General features: G+C 30.7%; 1 protein-coding gene across 1 annotated transcript in view; it reads left to right on the top strand.

Annotated features, from left to right (window-relative positions):
• LOC127732286 (uncharacterized) overlaps positions 1–13,215 on the top strand; it is a 40,772-nt gene extending 27,557 nt beyond the window's left edge. Inside the window, exons 16-28 of the mRNA XM_052241362.1 lie at positions 31–209; positions 534–644; positions 1,295–1,375; positions 2,750–2,873; positions 4,450–4,623; positions 5,297–5,521; positions 6,412–6,527; positions 8,523–8,589; positions 9,574–9,810; positions 10,669–10,905; positions 11,369–11,596; positions 11,964–12,194; positions 12,881–13,215. Of these exons, the coding sequence (XP_052097322.1) occupies positions 31–209; positions 534–644; positions 1,295–1,375; positions 2,750–2,873; positions 4,450–4,623; positions 5,297–5,521; positions 6,412–6,527; positions 8,523–8,589; positions 9,574–9,810; positions 10,669–10,905; positions 11,369–11,596; positions 11,964–12,194; positions 12,881–13,014 (2,144 nt within the window). The 3' untranslated portion in view covers positions 13,015–13,215. The remainder of the gene's footprint in view (positions 1–30; positions 210–533; positions 645–1,294; positions 1,376–2,749; positions 2,874–4,449; positions 4,624–5,296; positions 5,522–6,411; positions 6,528–8,522; positions 8,590–9,573; positions 9,811–10,668; positions 10,906–11,368; positions 11,597–11,963; positions 12,195–12,880) is intronic.
• The last annotated feature ends 7,527 nt before the right edge of the window (positions 13,216–20,742 follow it).

Raw genomic sequence — 20,742 nt, 5'->3', positions numbered from 1 at the left:
GAATATTTACCTAATACATGTTTTATATAGGTCTTCAGTATGTGATAGACAAGTATTATGAGAACTGTACTATATCACCAATCACACCAGGCCAATACGACTCAGAACTTAATCCACAAGAGTACATGAAAGACAAATCGTATGTGATTAAAATGAAAAGTCCAATAGAACTATTCCACTTAAATACAGAAACAAGATATGTAGGACAGGTATAAATATGGTGTAATTTTATTGTTACAAGTTTGTCAAATTTATTTAGATATAGCAATGTTCTGGCAATTAACAAAAAGAAAATACATCAATTTATATCATTCAACATTTATATACATGTATCCATAAATATAACATATATTTCTTTTAATGGAAATTGTAATGATCTCCTTCCAAAAAAATACAAATCTGTGGTAATTTTCGCTAAAGGAAAACATATTTTGGAACAAAGCCATTTTATATGGAATGTTGCAAGAAGTTTGATTATCATTATATTAGACAGATGATGAGTTTATTTATTGTAACAATTTGTCTATTTATAGAAAACTGTGAGAAATTTATTATGTGATGTATTCCTGGGAATGATTCAGAGTTATTCAATGCCTGGACTGAATGGTTCACATCCTGCTATACTAGAGTATTATTTCTTGACAGTAAGTATATACTGTAAACCAACTAGTTTTCGTGAGCCATTTATTTTCATGACATTCACAAAAATATAGATGAAAATATTTTTCATTGTGAATATGTAAAACTTGGATCTTCTCTTACATAAATGCATTAAGAAAATTAGAAAATCTTGAAAATACATCACTGTGAAGAAGTCTTAAAAGTGCACAACCCTATATTTAAAGTATCCATGCAAATAAGTTGATCTATAGTATGCCAAAGCATATATATCATTTAAAACTGAGTATATAAAATTGCTTGTATTTTTATACTTTTGCAAATTAGAGAATTTGCAATGTATAAAGATACTCCCTGTCTTACTCACTTCTACTCAACTTTTTGATTTATTCATATCAATGAAGTTTTAAACACCTTGCATTAATTTAAAGTGTATTAGTGTCTGACCCATAAACAAAGACTTTACTCAGACTTTCAATACAAATAGAGAACTTCATACCTATCAAATTTGCAAATTTTAGCATTTGTTTTTATACATGGGATAAGGTCATGAAACACATGAGGCACTTTCTGTTGTTGACTTCTTGAAAGATGAATAAAGGTAGAATAACTGTTCTCTTAGATATCACACTAAAAAATGGTCTGCTAGCTATTAAACTAATACACTGTTTTCCAGGGTGGTTGGACAGAAGTTGGAAAGGATGATGATGCTATCAATCCATTTGTTCCTGTTAAACTAGATATAACTATTGTAGATGTAAAGTATAATTATATTTTATGTTTTAAATATTACTTAAGCTATTTTTGATTATATACTACTGAAAGACTGTATTAAACTCTATGTTAGTAATATAGCAGACATTTAATAAGTTATTTTCCTTTGCTTGATGTTTTATAGTATATTCTATGCAATTTCTTCTATTGGTAACGAACTTTAGGAATGGATGTCATTTATTCTTAAGTTGATGTTTTGTTCATTTGTGTTTTACCCCTGTTTGATTATTATGACTTTAAATTTGTTTCATGATTTTTCTTCAGGAATTTCTAATTAAATGTTAACTTGCTTGTTGGATAATAGAGTCACAAGTTGTCCAATCGGTCACATTTTTTATAGGATTTGTTCATGTAGAGTACTATTTTTCCATTGTTGAAATTTTTGCTGGTGACAGAACATTAGATGAAAAGTGTAGGGTAACGACACGATAATATTTCAAATATATATATATAAATAAAAATTAACATACAACTAGAATTTACTGTCATCTGCAGTGAGTGTAAACAAATTATTTTTATACAACCGCAAAAAATTTGCGTTCGTATATTGCTATCATGTCGTTGTCGTTGTTGTTGTCCGAAGACATTTGGTTTCCAGACAACAACTTTAGTATAAGTGAATGGATCTCTATGAAATTTAACCACAAGGTTCAATAGCATAAAAGGAAGGTTGAGATTGATTTTGGGGCTTATGGTCTCAATTGTTTAGGAAAAAGGGGTCAAAAAGGGGCCAAAAAAGGCCATGTATTACTATATTGGATATTTGGACATTTTTAAATATGTCTACATTGAGGTCCAAAGGGTCCAAAATTAGACTTTGTTTAATTTCATAAAAAATTGAATTCTTGTGGTTCTAGGATATGCTGAATCTAACTGTGCATTCAGATTTATAATTTTGGGCTCTGTTTTCAAATTAGTCCATATTAAGGTCCAAAGGGTCCAAAATTAAACTTTGTTTGAATTCATGGTTTCTTTTTTATATGCTGAATCTAACCATGGAATTAGATTTTGGATATTGGACCATTAAGTAGATTAAATGTCCCATTTCAAATTTTTAAGTTATCTGACCACATTTATTCTGTGTGAGAAATCTATAATTTGTCAAATATTTAATCACTATCCAAATTCAGAGCTATATCAAGCTTGAATATTGTGTCCATACTTGCCCCAACTGTTCAGAGTTCGACCTCTGCGGTCGTATCCAGCTGCTGCAGGCGGAGCGCATTTTTGAATGTTAAAAACATAACATAAAAACATTAACAGAAAAATAACAACAAAGAAAAATGTGAAGAAGCAAATGTCATATAAATGCAATTGTATTTAACAGAAAATCTAAGAGTATGTACCTTTCTTTCAGCAAGGTCTCTTCTTTACCTATAATTTTTTCAACTTTGAAGTCAGTCATCCTGATATAATGGTATTTGATATCCAGAAATGTTATACAGACAAGCAGCAGCATCGATTCCAAATCAAATTTCCTGGTGAGTTATCTTTGATGTTACCCTGTCAATACTATTCCTACCCAATTACTTGCCATCTGTACTGCAAAAATCTGTTGTTTAGCCATTAACAAACAGAACATTTTTAAATACTGAATCTATAAACAACAAAAAAAAATAAGTCAGGACTGATATCTCAATCACTGAAGTTGAAGAAATAAATATACTTTTATACTTCAGCCTTGTGCATTCATTTTTTTTTAAATCAAAACAAAAGTTCCCGTCTTATTATAATTATTCCTCAGATATTAAAATGATATACAGTCTCTTAAAATGAAGTAAAATAATGATTTTCTGTGGATTCATTTATTTTTGTGAGTACCGGTACCAATTTTTGCTGATTGAGGAAAAATTATATATTCAGGAATTTGATTTCCTAGTTTTGACATAGTCTGCATACAAGCCTATAGCAAATTTGTTTTTTTCATTGAACGGTTCACCTTTACCTACGGAATCCATGAAAATCAGTATCCCATCAATACAAATTAATTAAGAAATAATTCATGGAAGCCATAGATTTGTTGGACATTTACACATGGCCTGGGCCGTGATATTCGAATTTTATCCTGAGCGTTAGCGAGGGATAAAATTAACGAATGTAATATTCGAATTTTATCCTGAGCGTTAGCGAGGGATAAAATAAACGAATATCACGGCCCAGGCCATGTGTAAGTGTCCAAAAAATCTATGGCTTCCATGAATTATTTCGATTCTAATAGGACAAATACGGTAATTTAAAAACTGAAGCGAAGGTAAGATTGCCGTGTGTATGGCTGTTCTATTTTACCCCCTGTAAGATAAAAGCTACAAATTTTAAATAAATCTAAGTCTTAGATGAATTATTTCTTAAATAAGCACTAGAAAAAATGTGTTCAATTCTCACAATTCTTGACCCAAACACTTTTTTTCGTTGGCTTCTATTTACTGTCAAATCCAGAGTTGACATGTCGTAACTAAGGAGTGAGCCGCCATGTTGACTTGCTGAAATCCACAAATGTGCAACAAATGTAATGGAATAGAAAATGAAACAACACCTACCTCAAAACTCCATTTTAATGCATTATTATCCGAATTTAGGGCGTATACGTAACGGAAAACCATCAGCTTGAGAGTTTTCATTCGTATGACATCATGTTATGACATGACGTTAATGCGCCAAGATTATTCATGAAATTTCACGGAATTTTGTTTTATTTTGATTTTATACATTTTTTAAGCTCTTGTGCATTAATTCTTTTTGTTATGCATTATAATAGGAATAACGGTTCTGTAGTTTCTTTTTCAATTTCAATTTGAACACAACGAAATCGACATAGTGTTTGCACATAGGTTACGATACATGTGGATTTACGTGGGAGGTAAATAGTAACAGCCACCAATATGCACATCTCTGAGTCTGCGCTAAGTATAGATATATCGAGAATTTTATCACGGTGTTGTTTACAAAGCGAAAGAAGCACATCATATTAGAATCCACAGTAAAAGACCTTACAAATTTGATTGTATTTAATAAAATATAAAATGAAGGTTAAATATGAGTGTTACTTTTACATACTAGGTCCTTTCCATCCATTTATTGACATCAATCGGAAGATGTTTGTAGAATTAGCTGTATTAATGACCAGTCAAGCTGCTAGTGTTTCTCCACTTCGAGTTCAGGAGGCTAGGATTGATCATGATGATGATAATATTTACGTCACAGCAACACTGATGGACAAACCACCATTTTTGGGTAGGTGATATTTGAATGATGGTGATTTAAAAATCTTAGAATTTGTAACTAGATAGTTTAAAAAAAAACTATTCAGCAGAATGATGAAAAAAAAAGCATTGTCAACATATATAACAGTTAAATAAACATAAGAAATATTCAGGTATTTAGGCAAACCTCCCCTATTTCTATATTGAAATAAAGGAAAGAAAACATTCAAAAATTATTTTATGTTACGTCATGGTGCTCAAATATTCTTACAAAATGATGCATAGCGGATAAAAATTGATTCATCGTGGGCTTATCATATGAAGGACCTGTAAAAACTGTTTTAAATAGAAAATCATGGGTGCAGTTGCTTATTGTAAGAAGGGGGTAGTTTTGCTGTCATTAGCTGAATAGGAAATGTGTTTTTTCTGGTAAATATGGATTTATTAATTCTAAGAGAGCAACTTTTCACGATTACATTTAAATATTAATTTTTAATTAATTTTTTGTGTTTTTGTGGCTAAGAGTTCCTTTTGAACCCTTTTCATGAATTTCTTTGCTTATTCTGTCTACAGTGAGGAGTTCAAATGGAAGTCTTTCCTTTATCATGAGAAAATTAAAATTAATAATTTCTTAAAGACTTGTTGTATCTTAAAAGGGAGGTCATCCTATTCATCACACAGTATTTATTCCTTTTTATTTATAGCTGAATTCACAAAGATTGCAGGGAAGGTGATGCCACATAAATCTGCTGGTTTTTTCGTAGACATATCAACAGCAGATGATTGTGCTCATGCCTGTGTTCAGACAAAGAGTTTCCCCTGTAACAGTTTTGACATTTGTTCATCAGTACATTATTGTTTTATCAGTACAGGGCATGTTTCTTTTGGACAACTTGTTAGTAATGGATCTATATGTGATCATTATTCAAGTAAGCATGTTTTTTTCATTTTCCTATTTTTTTTTATTTTTGGTTTTGTGTGTTTGGAACAAATGGGTTAATGATGGTAACTTGAGTTATGGAACGAAACATATACAGATTGACCACAAAAGGGGAGAGAAAGAAGCATCTTGATATAGGGGTTCATATATCAAAGATCATGGTCACTGTTACTAAAAAAACATTGTAATTTATGGAAAAATGTATTCCCTGTTGTAACTTGACTTTCCCTTGCCTATTTGGGATTAAACTTATACAGCTAAATGACATATAAGAGGAAAAGGCATATTCATTATGATGTCAATAGGGCAAAGCTCAAGGTCACTGTTTAATACTACAATAGACATTTTTGGAAAAAAGTTTACAGTTGCTTAAAGTAGACAGAAAAATAGAAAAATGAGTTCAAATTGTTTGTTTGTAGATGAAATTCCTTAATTATGGCTTTTAATTTTTCTAAAATATTTTTATTGGCATGTGCTTCCATGGGTTAGCCAGGGTCAGATGAACCCTTGCCACATTTGTTTGAAGCAGATGCCTCAAAAAGTGTTTTTCTGTAAATTTGGACTCTGAATTACTACATTTTGTACAGATTGATTGGCAACTGCTTAACAGTATTTTAAAATTGGTAAATTACACAGTGACATAAACATGGCTTAAACTGAATCTTGAACTCAATCTGAGGTCTTACATTACAAGAACAGTAAATACTACATTAATACCAAGCACAGACCTTTGTACAGCCTATATTGACCTGAATCTTGAACTTTATCTTTAGTTTGACATAACAGGAACAGTAAACCCTACATTTATACTAATCACAGACCTTTATACAACCTATATTGATCTGAATCTTGATCTGAATCTTAAATATTACATTACAGGAACAGAAAACGCTACAGTTATACCAAGCCCAGACCTTTATACGGCCTATATTAACCTGAAAAATGATATTTACTCAGGAATCTTAAAAGTTAATATACCTACTATAAATGATACTGTAAGTACTTATTGAGTTGTGTCACACATTGAGTTATAAGTTCTGTCACACATAGTAATAAAATCTGTCGCACTAGTAATAATTCTATCACACATAGTAATAAGTTATAAGTTCTGTCACACAGTTATAAGTTCCAGTGTATCCAAATATCAACTGATATATACCTTATGATCACATCATTTGGAGTGTGGTATGATTTTTTCATAAAATTGAGTTCCTTGAATATAGAAAATTTATTGGGTCTTAAAAATTTCAACACTTTTCCAAAGGCCATGCAAAAATGACTTTTTGTTTCCCTTAACCCTGCTGGTTCTTTTTTTACCATCTGGGTTAATTCTTTTTTTCTACTTTTTAGCTCACCTGGCCATCTTTCGTCGTCTGTTAAATTTTACAAAAATCTTCTCCTCTGAAACTACTGGGCCAAATTAAACCAAACTTGGCCACAATCATCATTGGGGTATCTAGTTTAAAAAATGTGTTCGATGACCCCACCTGCCAATCAAGATGGCTGACATGGCTAAAAATAGAACATATTGGTAAAATGCAAGTTTTGTCTATTATTTTGAAAACTGTTATAAATAGAGAAAATCTGACAGAGAAAATCTGACAAGAGCAGAAATGTTCAAAATGTTGAGCTCTACCAATTGTCCATACAATGTCAAAACTGTCATACAACTTTTTATAGGACTTATTAATATTGTCCTTAAATGACAAATTTTACAATTTTTTTTCATTTTTGTCTATTATCTTGAAAACTATAATAAATAGAGTAAAACTTTAAATAAGTTTGCATAGTAGAAATTGTCAGTTGACTCCTTATAAGAGTTATTGCCCTTTGATGACGATTTTTACCAATTGTTTGCATTTTTGCCTCATATGTTAAAATTTATAATAGATAGATAGAAACTTAAATAAGCAAAAATGACCAGCAAGACAAGATCTACAATTAAGACAATTTGGAGGAAATTGTCTGACAAGCCCTTATTGGAGTTATTGCTCTTTAATGACAATTTTTACCATTTTTTTGCGTTTAACCTTATAGAATAAAAATTATAATAGATAAATAGACACTTTAAATCACAAAAATGATCAGCAAGGCAAGATCTACTAAAGTCAAATTTTGCCAATATGGTTAGTAGACTGACACTCTTTATAGGAGTGATTGCCCTTAAATGAGGATTTTTTTAACCTTTTTTTTGTTTTTTGAGCAAAACTAAAGAAGATAGAGAGAAACTAAACAGACTGAATGATTAGCAATACAAGATCAACAAAACAGATTTTTGTCATGAATTTTATTCTAGTCTGAGTATACTTTGCTGAATATGCACATAGACCAAGGTAAACAACACAGGCTCTTTAGATCCTCTAGTTTTTTTTTGTAGATGAAAAAAAGTGTTGCTCTTGACAATTTTGGTTTTTTTAATTTTCTGATAATCTCTTAAATGTGTGTCAACATTGCTCAACTATCATTCCTTTAGTTTCACATATATATATAGCTTATATCACAATATAGAATGTTAAATGAGAATTTACTGTCAGGTTAACAACCACATACTCTGTAGAGCAAAACTGATTTTACACAAAAACAATAAAATAAAAATATTTTCCTGCCTGACAGGCCTTTTAATTTTCACATGTCAGGTGAGACCAACATTCATTTTTCCATAGCTTAAGTGGAGTTATTAACCTGACTTTAGGTTTTTTGCTCAGTCTATTAGAAGGTACAGTTCAAGTTTTTGTTTTTTCGATTTTCACAAAATTATATGTCCCTTAGACGTAATCTATTTTAAAAGAAAAAGAGAACATTTTTTTATTATTCCATGTTTTAGGTAAAAAATAATGCAAAAAGAAGTTAAATATATGCTTGGTGTTTTGTATGATTTTTCCCCTTCCATTGAAGACAATATAATTCTTTTACATTTCTGCTGACAGTAGCAAACTGAATTGTTTTTTACGGTCACCTAGAATGCATGACAAGTTTATTTTCTGATTCAGATAAAAACCTATACAGCATTGACAATAAGGGATACAATTTTACAACAGACCAATGTTCCACAAGGTGGTAAGTACCTCAAGATGAAGACCTGATGTTACATATTGTTATTTCCAAGTATTTCATGGATAAAAGGTGATGTGTCATATATGATGGTGAAATAGCAACATGACAGCACAACAAAACCAAAAAAAAAAAATATTTGAAGGTCAAATAGAACTGTTCTACTATCTTTTATATCTCTTTTTATTATCTTTTATATCTTTCTATTTGATTTCAATCTAAGACAGTTTGAAAGGAATGAGGTTATTTAAAACAGCAAAGTGGTTTTTTGTGTTAATAATGAAAAAATCTTTATTGAAGTGCTGTAAACCTGTAGATGTTTTTTAAGTTTTTTGTGTTGTTTAGTTGCTGTTTCATTGGCATATAACCCTTTTTCTTTTTATGGATAAAATCCATCTGTGAAATAGTATATATTTAAAACTTCTATAAACATAAAGATTCGGAAGAACTAACATTAAATGAATCAAATGGAATAAATACTCAATAATATTTTGTTTCAAGTAATCATAGGACTGTTGTCTTTTGTACATTTAATAAGCATCCATATTCCATTCCAATGGTGAAATGCATGTAGTCATAAAGTATGCTTTGCAGTGAATATTCTGTCCTTTATAAATAATCCTTTAGTCATTTATGGCCAGGAAAACTTTAGAATGATGTACTCATATTAATATTTTAAAATATTAACTAGTTTGATTAGCATGCAAGCAGGGGATAAGCTTTAGCAGAAGTATTTCATTGTCTTTGTCTCATCAGTAGACTATTTGTATGTTGTTGTTTTTTCTTTTTCTCTAATATTAACCGTAGATAGATGAATGCTAGCTCGATAGAGGAGATAAGACAAAATCAGTGGTTTATAGACCAACTATATAAGTTAAATATAAATGGTTAAAAATGGGTTTTTTAAAAAATGTTCTTCTTTTTTCTTCATTCCAGGGATACTACTGAAAAAAACAAAATTATTCACAGAGGAAATTTTCTTTTTTGTAGGGAGACCACTTAAAAAGTTTAGTCTATTTAAAAACAATGTCATTTACAAACATAATGATGAGATATTGACAGGAGTAGCAGTAGATGATTGTGCCGTGGCCTGTCTGTTGGAAGAATTGTTTGATTGTCAATCCTTTGAATACTGTCAAGCTACAGAGATGTGTTATCTCAGTAAAGTACAACCAGATATAAACACTACATTACTGGCTCCGAGTGATTCATGTAATCTTTATTCAAGTGAGTATTAAGTACTAAGTTACCAACCATTCTTATAAAAACTGGACAGATTGCAAATAATGTATCTTTTTAAAATCAGTATAATTTGCCCAAGCAGCAATTTAAAAGTGAAACGAAGCTCTTGAATTTTTGCAGACTTAAATTTAAGATTGCTGTCACGATCAATAGTTCATGATCTCTGACTGAAACAATTACATTGGGTTTATATATATATTAATGGTCCTGGTAATATCCTAAACTGTATGTATATGATATACTATATATGATATTCTTACTTCAATTGAATTATTTAATGCCAGTCAAAAACTGAAAATGGTTGCCATTGTATAAAAAATTAAATGTTGAATTTAGTGTTATTTAGGAAAATTGCCACATAGACTATAAAGTAATATTATGCATGGCTGGTATTTTGGATGTTCTTTAATAAAATTTGTGAAATTAAAGATGGTGTCAACTAAAGAACACAATTTAACATTCTAAATTACAGGATATGCATTCAATCAGTTTCTTCTTTAAAACTGTATGATCTTAACTTAAGTACCCCTGTAATGTGTAAATTACAATGTAACATTTGTTCTTCTATTTGTTTTATTTTTATATTGTTTTGGAATCTCAAATTGGCTAACTCAATGGAAAATAGTTTTAAATAAATGTTATTGGAAAATGTACAAACAAAAATAATCATGCTTAAAGCTGTAAATTTGCTGGGTTGTGTTTAGACAGAGATGGTAAGAAATTTGTTGTATAATACACAAACTCTACTTGTGAGACTGTAAATGGTTTTCATCATTTTTCATGATCTACCTTACCTTTCCTGCTACTAATTTCTTACTAATGTACTTACTTACTGCTTAACAGGGTTGTATTTAGACAGATATGATAAGACCCCAGGTGTGATGTACACAACCCCAGGGTATGAAACTATAACTGGTATCCAGACCGACAATTTATGTGCTCAGCAATGCTCTAAGGATCCTGACTGTAAATCATTTGACTATTGTATCAACACATTATCATGTCAGCTGAGAAGGACGCATAAACTAGAAATGCCTAACAACACCATGACAGTTCAGGCAACCTGTAACCATTATTCACGTAAGTAACATAAATAAATTTCTGCATACTGGTACTCATTATGTAAAGGATAATTGCAAGTAAATATAAACAGTATCCTTTGAATGGAGTATTGACACAAAGAGGTAGTTTGTTAGCATTTGTTATAATTGATAAGAAGGATAATAGGAGATAATAGTTTGATTGTAAAACTGACCACACTGACCACACCAACCATGAACACCCAATAGTATGTATGTGATCATTTTGTGAAGTTTCCACTCGAAGTCTTTTTATTTTAAGTTATGCATACTCTTATAGATTTTGGTATTTTGTTAATTTAACCAAATTACAAACCCTAGGATTTTCATTATACTTGTTAATTTTTTTTTTATTGCAACAACAGATATTGTGTTGTTATTTTTTAGATGGTATTCATAAGTATGTAAAAATAGTTTCCAATTTAAAGAATAAAAGACTTAAACAAATATATTTTTTGTTCTAGGTAAATATATAAATGATTTCGTGATAAAGACTGGCAGAGATATGATGATAGATTCTAGTCAGGAGATCATTGGTATAACTGCTGATCAATGTGCCAAACTGTGTGTAGATCAGGAAGCTGGTAACTGTAGGTCATTTATATACTGTGGTAACCAGACTGTGTGTCGACTCAAGTCAATGCCATCCAAACAGGCAGTGGTAGCTAGTCAATATTGTGACTTATATCTCAGTAAGTTTGTATCTTCCTAAGTCAGTATAATTACTTATACCTCAGTAATAAGTTTATTATTTTCCATAACCAGTGCTTTTCCTTATATCTTAGTTTGTGTCTTCCAAAGTTTTACAACTTTTATATTTGATAGTAACTTTGTTATCTTCCATAATCAGTATTGTGACTAACAGCTACAGTCAGTATTGTGACTAACAGCTACAGTCAGTATTGTGACTAACAGCTACAGTCAGAATGTGAAGTTTCAAGATCAGTTGGGTAATTTGGGGAAAAAAGTGTACAAAAATATATGCCAGTCACCAGTATTGTCAATGAATGGAATATTAAAAGCATAAAACTTTTTTTTTCAATTTCCATTTTTTTACAGGAAGTTTTAATCCAGATTTGCCACCACCTGCACAAGGATGTAATAATTCAAATCTACCTCCATCAAGATGGACAACAAATCCTCATGGTACACAGACACCTGTCATTACTAATAGACCAGGGATAACCAGTACAAATACCGCCTCAAAATCAACCATTACAAATAGTGCATTAAAACAAAACAATAGTATTTGTTCTCCACAGAAACAAGTAGAAACTAAAAATAATCCAGGTAATCTTATTTTTAACAAAGAGTGAACATATGTATGTTTTTCAAGATTGCCCTCATTATTGTTGATTTAGATTTCATTTATGTGTTTACGTCTTGTTATAATATTTAAAATAGCTCTCACCGCGATATAGCTTTTTTGTGCTGATGCGGTGTAAAGCAATCACCAATCGATCAATCATTTATGTGTTTGATCTTATATAAGTTAATTCCCCCTTGATTTAAACAAAAATCAACAATCAAAGCAATATAAAGAATGTTTTGGAGTTAAACATTTTTGTGAGCACTTTACCCCCCCTCAATGCTGGGACAGTAGTGTAACAGCATATCATAAGATCAAACTGTAAAAATCAGTTTCAACAAGGCCTAACTCATCAAATCGGTACTAAACAAAAAAACAATTAAAATAAGACAAAGACACAATGCACTCTCAGTAACTGAAAGCTAATTCAAAAGAAGCATAATTTGATCTAATAAATAAAACATGTTTTCCCTGAATTTACATTATTAGCAAATCCATTCTTTTTCCATTTCGTTTAGAATAATTTTGATGAAACCCTGTAAATTGTCTTTTGTGTAAAACAGGTATATGGGTTACAATTGTATTATTTTCCTGTATCAATGAAAATGTATATATAATCAAGAAATAAAGCTGTCCCCTAAATGTTGCCATTTTTCTTGAATTTCAGGTGTTATGGTAGGACTGGCCTTTGGTGTGTTTATACCAGGACTTATATTGGGAGCACTTGTCATGTATTTTTATAAGAAATACTCAATCAGATCTGATGATATGCATATGGAACTCATTACAGATAATAAATAATTCATTGAAAAATCTGACACCAGTCCAAATATTCCAGGAATAAATGTATTTTCGCTAATTTAAGATGGCCCCTCACAATAATGAAGGCCTCAGCACAATGAGCAGCGATTTAGACTAAGGACTGCAAACTTATTTATTTAAAAATGTCTTTACATTGGAATCTATCATTTGTTAAATATATTAAATGTAAGAATGTTCAAATCCAGTTTCTTGTCTTAAATGTCAACAACAAAAATCCCAATCAAATTTGTCCCCATTAAGATTATCTTAAAACAATATTGACCGACATATTTGTTTTTATAGGACCGTAAAAAAATTTTGCTGTCATATTTAAGGAATGACTGTAATATTTTTTTTGTCTACCGGTATAAAGAAATAACATAAAAAATGTGGAGCACACTGAAAAACCCGCGTAGCAGGTTATTTAAAAGTGTGCACCACATTTTTTATGTTATTTCGAATAGACAGAAAAAGTATTAAAGTCATTCCTTATAATTTAATTCTAAAAAGGAGTAAACCATGATATAAATGTTGATGACGTCACTGTCACATGACAAAATTATGTCTATGAGCTGATAGACAAAACACTTTCAGCCATTCAGAGGACGTGTTACATCCAAAATTAAATTATATTGGTATATCGTCGTCAGAAGACATTTGGTTTCAGGACAATAACTTTAGTATGGATCTCCATGAAATTTAACCAAAAGGTTTAATACCACATAAGGAAGGTTGGGATTGTTTTTGGGGGTGATGGTCCAAACCGTTTAGGATTTAGGGGCCAAAACAAGCATTTTTATACGACCACAAAAAATATTTTGCGATCGTATATTGGTATGACGTTGGCGTCGTCGTCTTCCGAAGACACATTGGTTTTCGCACTCTAACTTTAGTTTAAGTGAATGGATCTCTATGAAATTTTACCATGAGGTTCAATACAACAAAAGGAAGGTGGGGATTGATTTTAGGGGTTATGGTACCAACACTTAAGGAATTAGGGGCCAAAAAGGGGCCATAAATAAGCATTTTTGTAACTTCCAGACATAACTTGTGTGTTAGTGTATGGATCTCTCTGACATTGTACCACAAGGTTCCATATCACAAAGGGAATGCTGGGATTGATTTTGGGGGTAATTGCCTCAAAATTTTAGGAATTAGGGGCCAAAAAGGGGCAAAAAACAAGCATTTTTATATGGACAAATACTTTAGTACAAAACATAATTTAAAGCAGTGTAAGGGAGATAAATCAAATACATCAATTGAATTACCTCCCTTACACTGCTTTTAAATTATGTATAAAGTAATGGTTAATGAACAATTAAGACAATTTAAAACAGTGTAAGGGAGATAATCCACATATGTTTTGATTACTTCCCTTACACTGCTTTTAAATTATGTTTAAAGAAATGCATATTTATAAAGGAAGACCAGTAAAAATATCTGCAAATGTTGCATCTTTTTTTTTTTACAAAAAAATCCATATGAAAGATTTGACACCATATTTTAGATTCTATTATAAAATAGATTAAGTTAGCACTATGGTAAATTTTAATGGGTAATTATGGTTGCAAACTCCATTGGAAATTTGAATTGAGATTATGACCATATCTTGAGGGAAAGAATTTTTTGGGGTAAAAAAGGGGGGGGGGGGGGGTAAAAAGAAATTGTGGGGGGTCAATTTTTTCTCATTTCAGATTTCAGAAATTAAAAAGAATTATTCTTCAAATATTTTTTTTTTTTCAAATTTCAAATATTGAAAAATTTCAAGAAGTAATCTTTAATATTGCACAGTATGGCGCATTAGATTTGTAAAATCTTTGACCACATTTATTTATTTGTTATGCAAAATCTGACTGTGTATTTAGATTTTTAATTTTGGGTAACCCATATTATTTATATGAAACGTGGAGGGTGCGAGCTTGCTATAGTCACTAAAAGTTCTTTAAAATAAGATGTGGTATGATTGCCAGTGAAACAACTCTCCACCAGGTACCAAATGACATAGAAGTTAGCAACTATAGGTCACTGTACAATGAGGGAAACCCATACCTCATAGCAAGCTATAAAAGGCCCTGACATTGACAAATATGTAAAACAATTCAAACGTGAAAACTAACGGCTTGATTAATGTACACCACAATAAAGAAAAAAACAAATATAATATACAGCAACAAATGACAAGCACTGAATTACAGGCTCCTGACTTGGGACAGGCACATACAGAATGTATGGGGTTAAACATGTTAGCAGGTGCTCAACCCTTCCCCCTAACCTGGGACAGTGGTGTAATACATCTTAACTCATCAGATTGATACAAAACTCAAAAACAACTAACTTGGTCCTCATTCCTATCCATGTTAAATTATTCACTTCAAAACATTTTAAAGAAGCGGGATCAATATACTTGTATTTATACATCAGACCGTACTGCACTGGTTACTGGAATTTTGGATACACCAAACCAGGCACTTCATATCTGAGAAACAGGCAATATATGCCCTCAATTTTAGAATTCATTCATACATTTTTGTATTATTCAAAATTATCAGTAAATTATGTGTTCTACAAGGATCATCAGTCCTTCACCTTTCATCTAAGGGAGCTGCCATTTGATTTTTATGGGGGGGGTATCTCCCTAATACCTTAATTACTAAAATATATGCTACATAGTTTAAGATTTACACCTATGCATGAGAACTATTTTGTTTTAAATATATACTATTGTAAATTCAGAAATTATTGCAATGTTTTAACTATTGCAAAAAATGCAACAGGGTTATAATCTCAATAATTTTAACTCGCATTTTGAAATTCTTTATATAAATTAAACAGGATTTTTCTCAATATCTCAAAAATTTTAAATCACACTTTAGTCTAAAATGACAAAATCGCAATAATAAATGCACACAATAATTTCTGAATTTACAGTACTTTGCAGTATGATCTTTTTTGACGGGGCCCAATTGGGTTGTGTTGCATCTTACAAAGTCTATCCAAATTATTTTTGCAAAGAATTCTGCTCAAGCCGGTGCTAGGGGCCGTCTTAAACTTGCAGTGAGGTGAGAGTTTTTTTTATCCTTGTTGTGTTGAAGGCCTCACTGTGACTTTGAGATCAAGAACAGCAATAAAAGCGCTGTTCCTTTGCTTTTTGTGTGTTTTTTTGCTGTGCATGTATTGATTTTGTGTCATGGATGGATACCCCATATCCTTTGTATTTCTATTAACAAAAACACTAAAGACACAAGATCTGAGAGTACTCGCAGTTACTGAAAGCTAGTTCAAAGCCAATAACAACTAATAAAAAAAATCATGATTTACATCAACACTATATAAAGTATAAGTTCATATTCTTCATTTAAGAACAAAAGCAACACCTTTACCTATAAGTATTATCATTAAATAAGGTAAACTGTTTGTTAGCTTTAAAAAACTAGTATGAATATCCATGTGTCCTACATGTAACAAACCTAGCAGATTTTATTTCATTATACTTGTTCTCTTAAAGTCATAATTGTTGACTTATTTTGGCTTTTTTTCAGTAATCATGTATGTCATGTAAACAAATGTGTTTTGAATTGATGATGCAAAATAAAAAAAAATATTATCACTGGGTAATTATCCAAGACCCTCTGTTATCGACTTAATTTTTTGTTCGAAAAATGGGAACTAAGTCTTTCCTGTTCCAGTTTGTCAGACAAAATTTAAAACAAAGACAGCTTCTCTTTCTCATATTTTAGAGTATAAAAGATATTATATATTTATTTAAGATGGGTTGAGTGCAGTATTATTCAGAAAGTGCTCTTGCATTATTTTTAGTGTTCAATGTTGTTTCATTTTATTTCATTTCAGTCAAAGATTTTGAAATATCCAAATGTTTCATTGTATTTATTTTTTTAGCTAAAGCATCTATGATCATCTATAGAAATATTTTAATTTCTCAAACCAGATGTTGTTCATACTTCTGTATTGATTTTGACTATTCTATATTACTGCAGCACATTTCAACTAGCGGTAACTAGTGGTTTAGATGGTGTATTGTGACTATTGTCACTCATAAAAGAATGACACTAGCTGTGTTCCATGCAGATTAACATGAAATTTATATGGAACTTACTTTAAATAAATCTAATACAGACAGCAATAATTGTCCTTAGTTAACTAGGTTTGGATAATTTAGTTTCACACAGGAAACTATACAAAATTTTAAAACAAAAGAGATGATTTTTAGTTTCTAATTGATAATTTTCCATTTTTGGATTGTGATGCTCATTTTGACCCCTTCTTACAGTGTGTATATTTCACAACTTGTTCTGTATGCCTGTGTCTGTAGCTGGGTTTAAGATTTCTTTGAACTTTATATATTGCTTTCTAGGTATTAACATAGATTTGTTTTTGGTAAAAATTAAAACATAATTACTTGTAAATATATATTGCTATATATGTATGCTATGAGAATCTTACATCCTGTAGATACTGTTTACCTATATTTTGGCATTGCAAAAGATCATGGGTTTCTCTGACTGTTTATTTTTTCTTTACACTAAATCCGTTGGATGTGTACTGATTGATACTGTAGTCTGGGAGAACATGATTTATTTATTAGTTGCAATTGACTTTAAACTAGCTTACAGTAACTGTGAGTATTCTTATATCCACGCTTTGTGTTTTTATGTTAGTTGTTTTAATGCATGTACCAATCTAATGAGTTAAGCCATTTAACTCTGGTGGTAAGTTGTCTCATTTGGCAATCATACCACATCTCCTTATTTTTAGCTCACCTGGACCAAAGGACTAAGTAAGCTTATTTCATCACTTGGTGTCTGTCATAATCGACATCCAGTAACTTTTACAAAAATCTTTGCTGAAACTACCATGCTAAATTTAACTATACTTGGCCAAAGTCATCATTGTGGTATATTATTTAAACAAAAGTGCACACGCTGAAATATCTCACCTACTTCAAACACCATGGTTGATTTTATAGTGATAGTCCTTAAGATAAAGTTTTACTACAAGTATCACAGAATCTTAACACTATCAATGATCCATGAAAATGAGGTCAAGGTTAGATAAACCAAGCTTGACAGACATGTACACCTTACAATCATTCCATACACCAAATATAGCTGACCTATTGATTATAGTATTTTAGAAGAGGACCTAACTACTGAAATTACATTGACCTATGAACCATGCAATTGAGGTCAAAGACAGATGACACCTGCCAGAAATATAATCTTAATACAAACAGTTTACGCCACTGGTTTGTAATCCCTATGTCTCCCATTCTGCAACTTTCATCAGCAAGACAAACATGAGTCTGATGACCCTGCCTACCAACCAACATGGTCCACATGGATAGAAATAGAACATAGGGGTCTTTAAATAAAAGTTTTGTCTATTATCTTAAACCTCTATCTATAGATATGATGAAAGTGGAAGGGTGTGTGACACAAGTATAAATTATCCCACACTCAGCATCAAAAATTTGCAAAATGCAGTAATCTCAATACATAGGATGACAAAAATGTGTATGGAGGTTTTTCATCACCATGAAAAGACAAAAAATAAAATCTGAATAAATAATAAAAGCAATAGGATCTATTTCACTTGTTCAAATATGTGCAATAATTAACTGAAATCAGTCCATAATTTAAGTTATAATTATCAGTAATTTGCTTGCAGGTTGCACTTTGTAAATACAGCTGTTTCACAAGCCACGCCTCTTTTGGGGAGATATATAATATTCATAGATATGTTAATTTGTTAACGTACTGGTTCCGAGATATGATCTCTGTGTTTCATCTCATAGAGATAACTTGAGAATGTTACTAGTATAGAAAAAAATGGTAGCGCCTAAAATTTAATTCTTAGGAGGTCCAAAAGTGGAGGTAGGGGTAGTATAGAATTTTAGTATAAGTTTAAACTCTTAGAAGTTCAGGGCATATAAATTCTGAAAATATGCCGCACAGCCCTATATTTTGACCTTTGAATAAAATAGTAGTGCATATCAACTTTCCGTTCTGGGATATAATTTTTCACGAAACTTCCTAGTAAAAGTGGCGCAGTTTTAGCCGCAAAGGGAGTTCCTATAGGAAATTGCATTGTCTATATTTACAGAATTGCAACCTGCAACAATAAAGAAAATTGCATTACTCTAGCCTGAAAAAACTGTAATAAAATTATGTGTGTTTATTCCCTAAAAAATTGATTTTTAACAGATGTTTTAGGTATTTGTTTATTTAGTGCAGAATTTATTTATTTTTTGGCATTGAAAAATGAGCCCCATTTTAATGGAGCAGAAACAAAAATCAAGTTTTAAATGTTTTGATATTGTTATTGTTAAGTTGGAAAATATATGAAATAAAAATCTAATAAAAGTCCCTTGGAAATTTCTCTTTCTATCAAAATCATTATTAATGATGAATATTTAGTTAAAAGAAGACTTAAAAAATCAGTGAACCCTCTGTAGTGGCATAGGGTAAAGTTCATTTCCATAATCTTACTAACATATTTGATTTTATTCTATTGTCCAAAGATGGAGAATTTTTTATTCAGCCATGCTGGATCTATGCGATCACTCTGGTTTTGGAGATGGTGCAGAATACTTAGTTGAAGACATATCATGAAACTAATTATGTGTTTCTATGACTTGCAGAAACTTTCTACACCATTTTAATCATCAACTGCCAACTTTTGACATGTTATTTGCCCTTAAATTAAGAAAAGGTTGGTCGAACAACCCTTTTATTTTAGATATACACTTGCATATAGTTCTTTTGTAAATCAAAATTTATAATGATTTACTATTTATGAATTAATTTGAAAAAGTATTTGTACATCAATTGAATCAGTTGATAAGAATTTTGAAAGTATTATATTAGTATCTAATGCTTGTGTAAGTTTTTGTTAAATGAAATTTGGGTCAATTGTGTATTAATATATCTAAGTTGATTCCCACACTTTTTTGAAATGGTATTACTCCAATTCTTTCCATAGGCAAGTAAGAGTCAGAATGATTATCAACTGTCATGATTTTCAGATAATTACACTCAAAGGTGTAAGTATTAATTGAAAACAACCCCAGTTTTAATTCACCACAGTTAATATCTCATGACCTGTTACATAATGATTCATAATTAAATAGACACAATTTATTACACACCTAACTGAATACACACATTCTTGACCTCAATAGTAAACCTACAAATGTATTATTTTTTTTTATCTACACTACATTAAAATATTCTGTTAATTTTGCTAGCTAGCTGAATGATTAATCAGATGTGGGTTTTTTTTCAAAGAAAAGACAAAAAAATGAAAAAAATATGTATAAAAATGCAAGCAAATTTTATTTCACTTGTAAAATCAGTGTTGTTATCAGCTGACATAAGTCAATAATCAAGTTCTAATTAATTAGTAACAATTATCAGAAATTTGGTTGAAACAATAAACAAAATTGCATAACTCTTACCTGAGCATTTTCTGCAATAAAAATTTATTTGTTTGTTCTACAAAAAAAAATGTACATTTATATCCCAGTATATTGCAAATGAACAGTAATTCGAAATATCTCAGCATTAGGTATTTGTACATTTAAATATGTATTTTTTCTAAATGAAGAATGAACACAATTTAGATAAAAAATAGTTTTGTTTTTTTTTAAATATTTTTTGTTGTTGAGAAAGTGCATTTCCAAGGCCTCTTTTTGGAAATTATTAAGCCAAT

This window comes from Mytilus californianus, unplaced genomic scaffold, assembly GCF_021869535.1.
Source record: "Mytilus californianus isolate M0D057914Y unplaced genomic scaffold, xbMytCali1.0.p SCAF_1, whole genome shotgun sequence".
In the NCBI taxonomy this organism is placed as follows: domain Eukaryota; kingdom Metazoa; phylum Mollusca; class Bivalvia; order Mytilida; family Mytilidae; genus Mytilus; species Mytilus californianus.
This window is presented reverse-complemented; position numbering and strand designations above follow the sequence as displayed.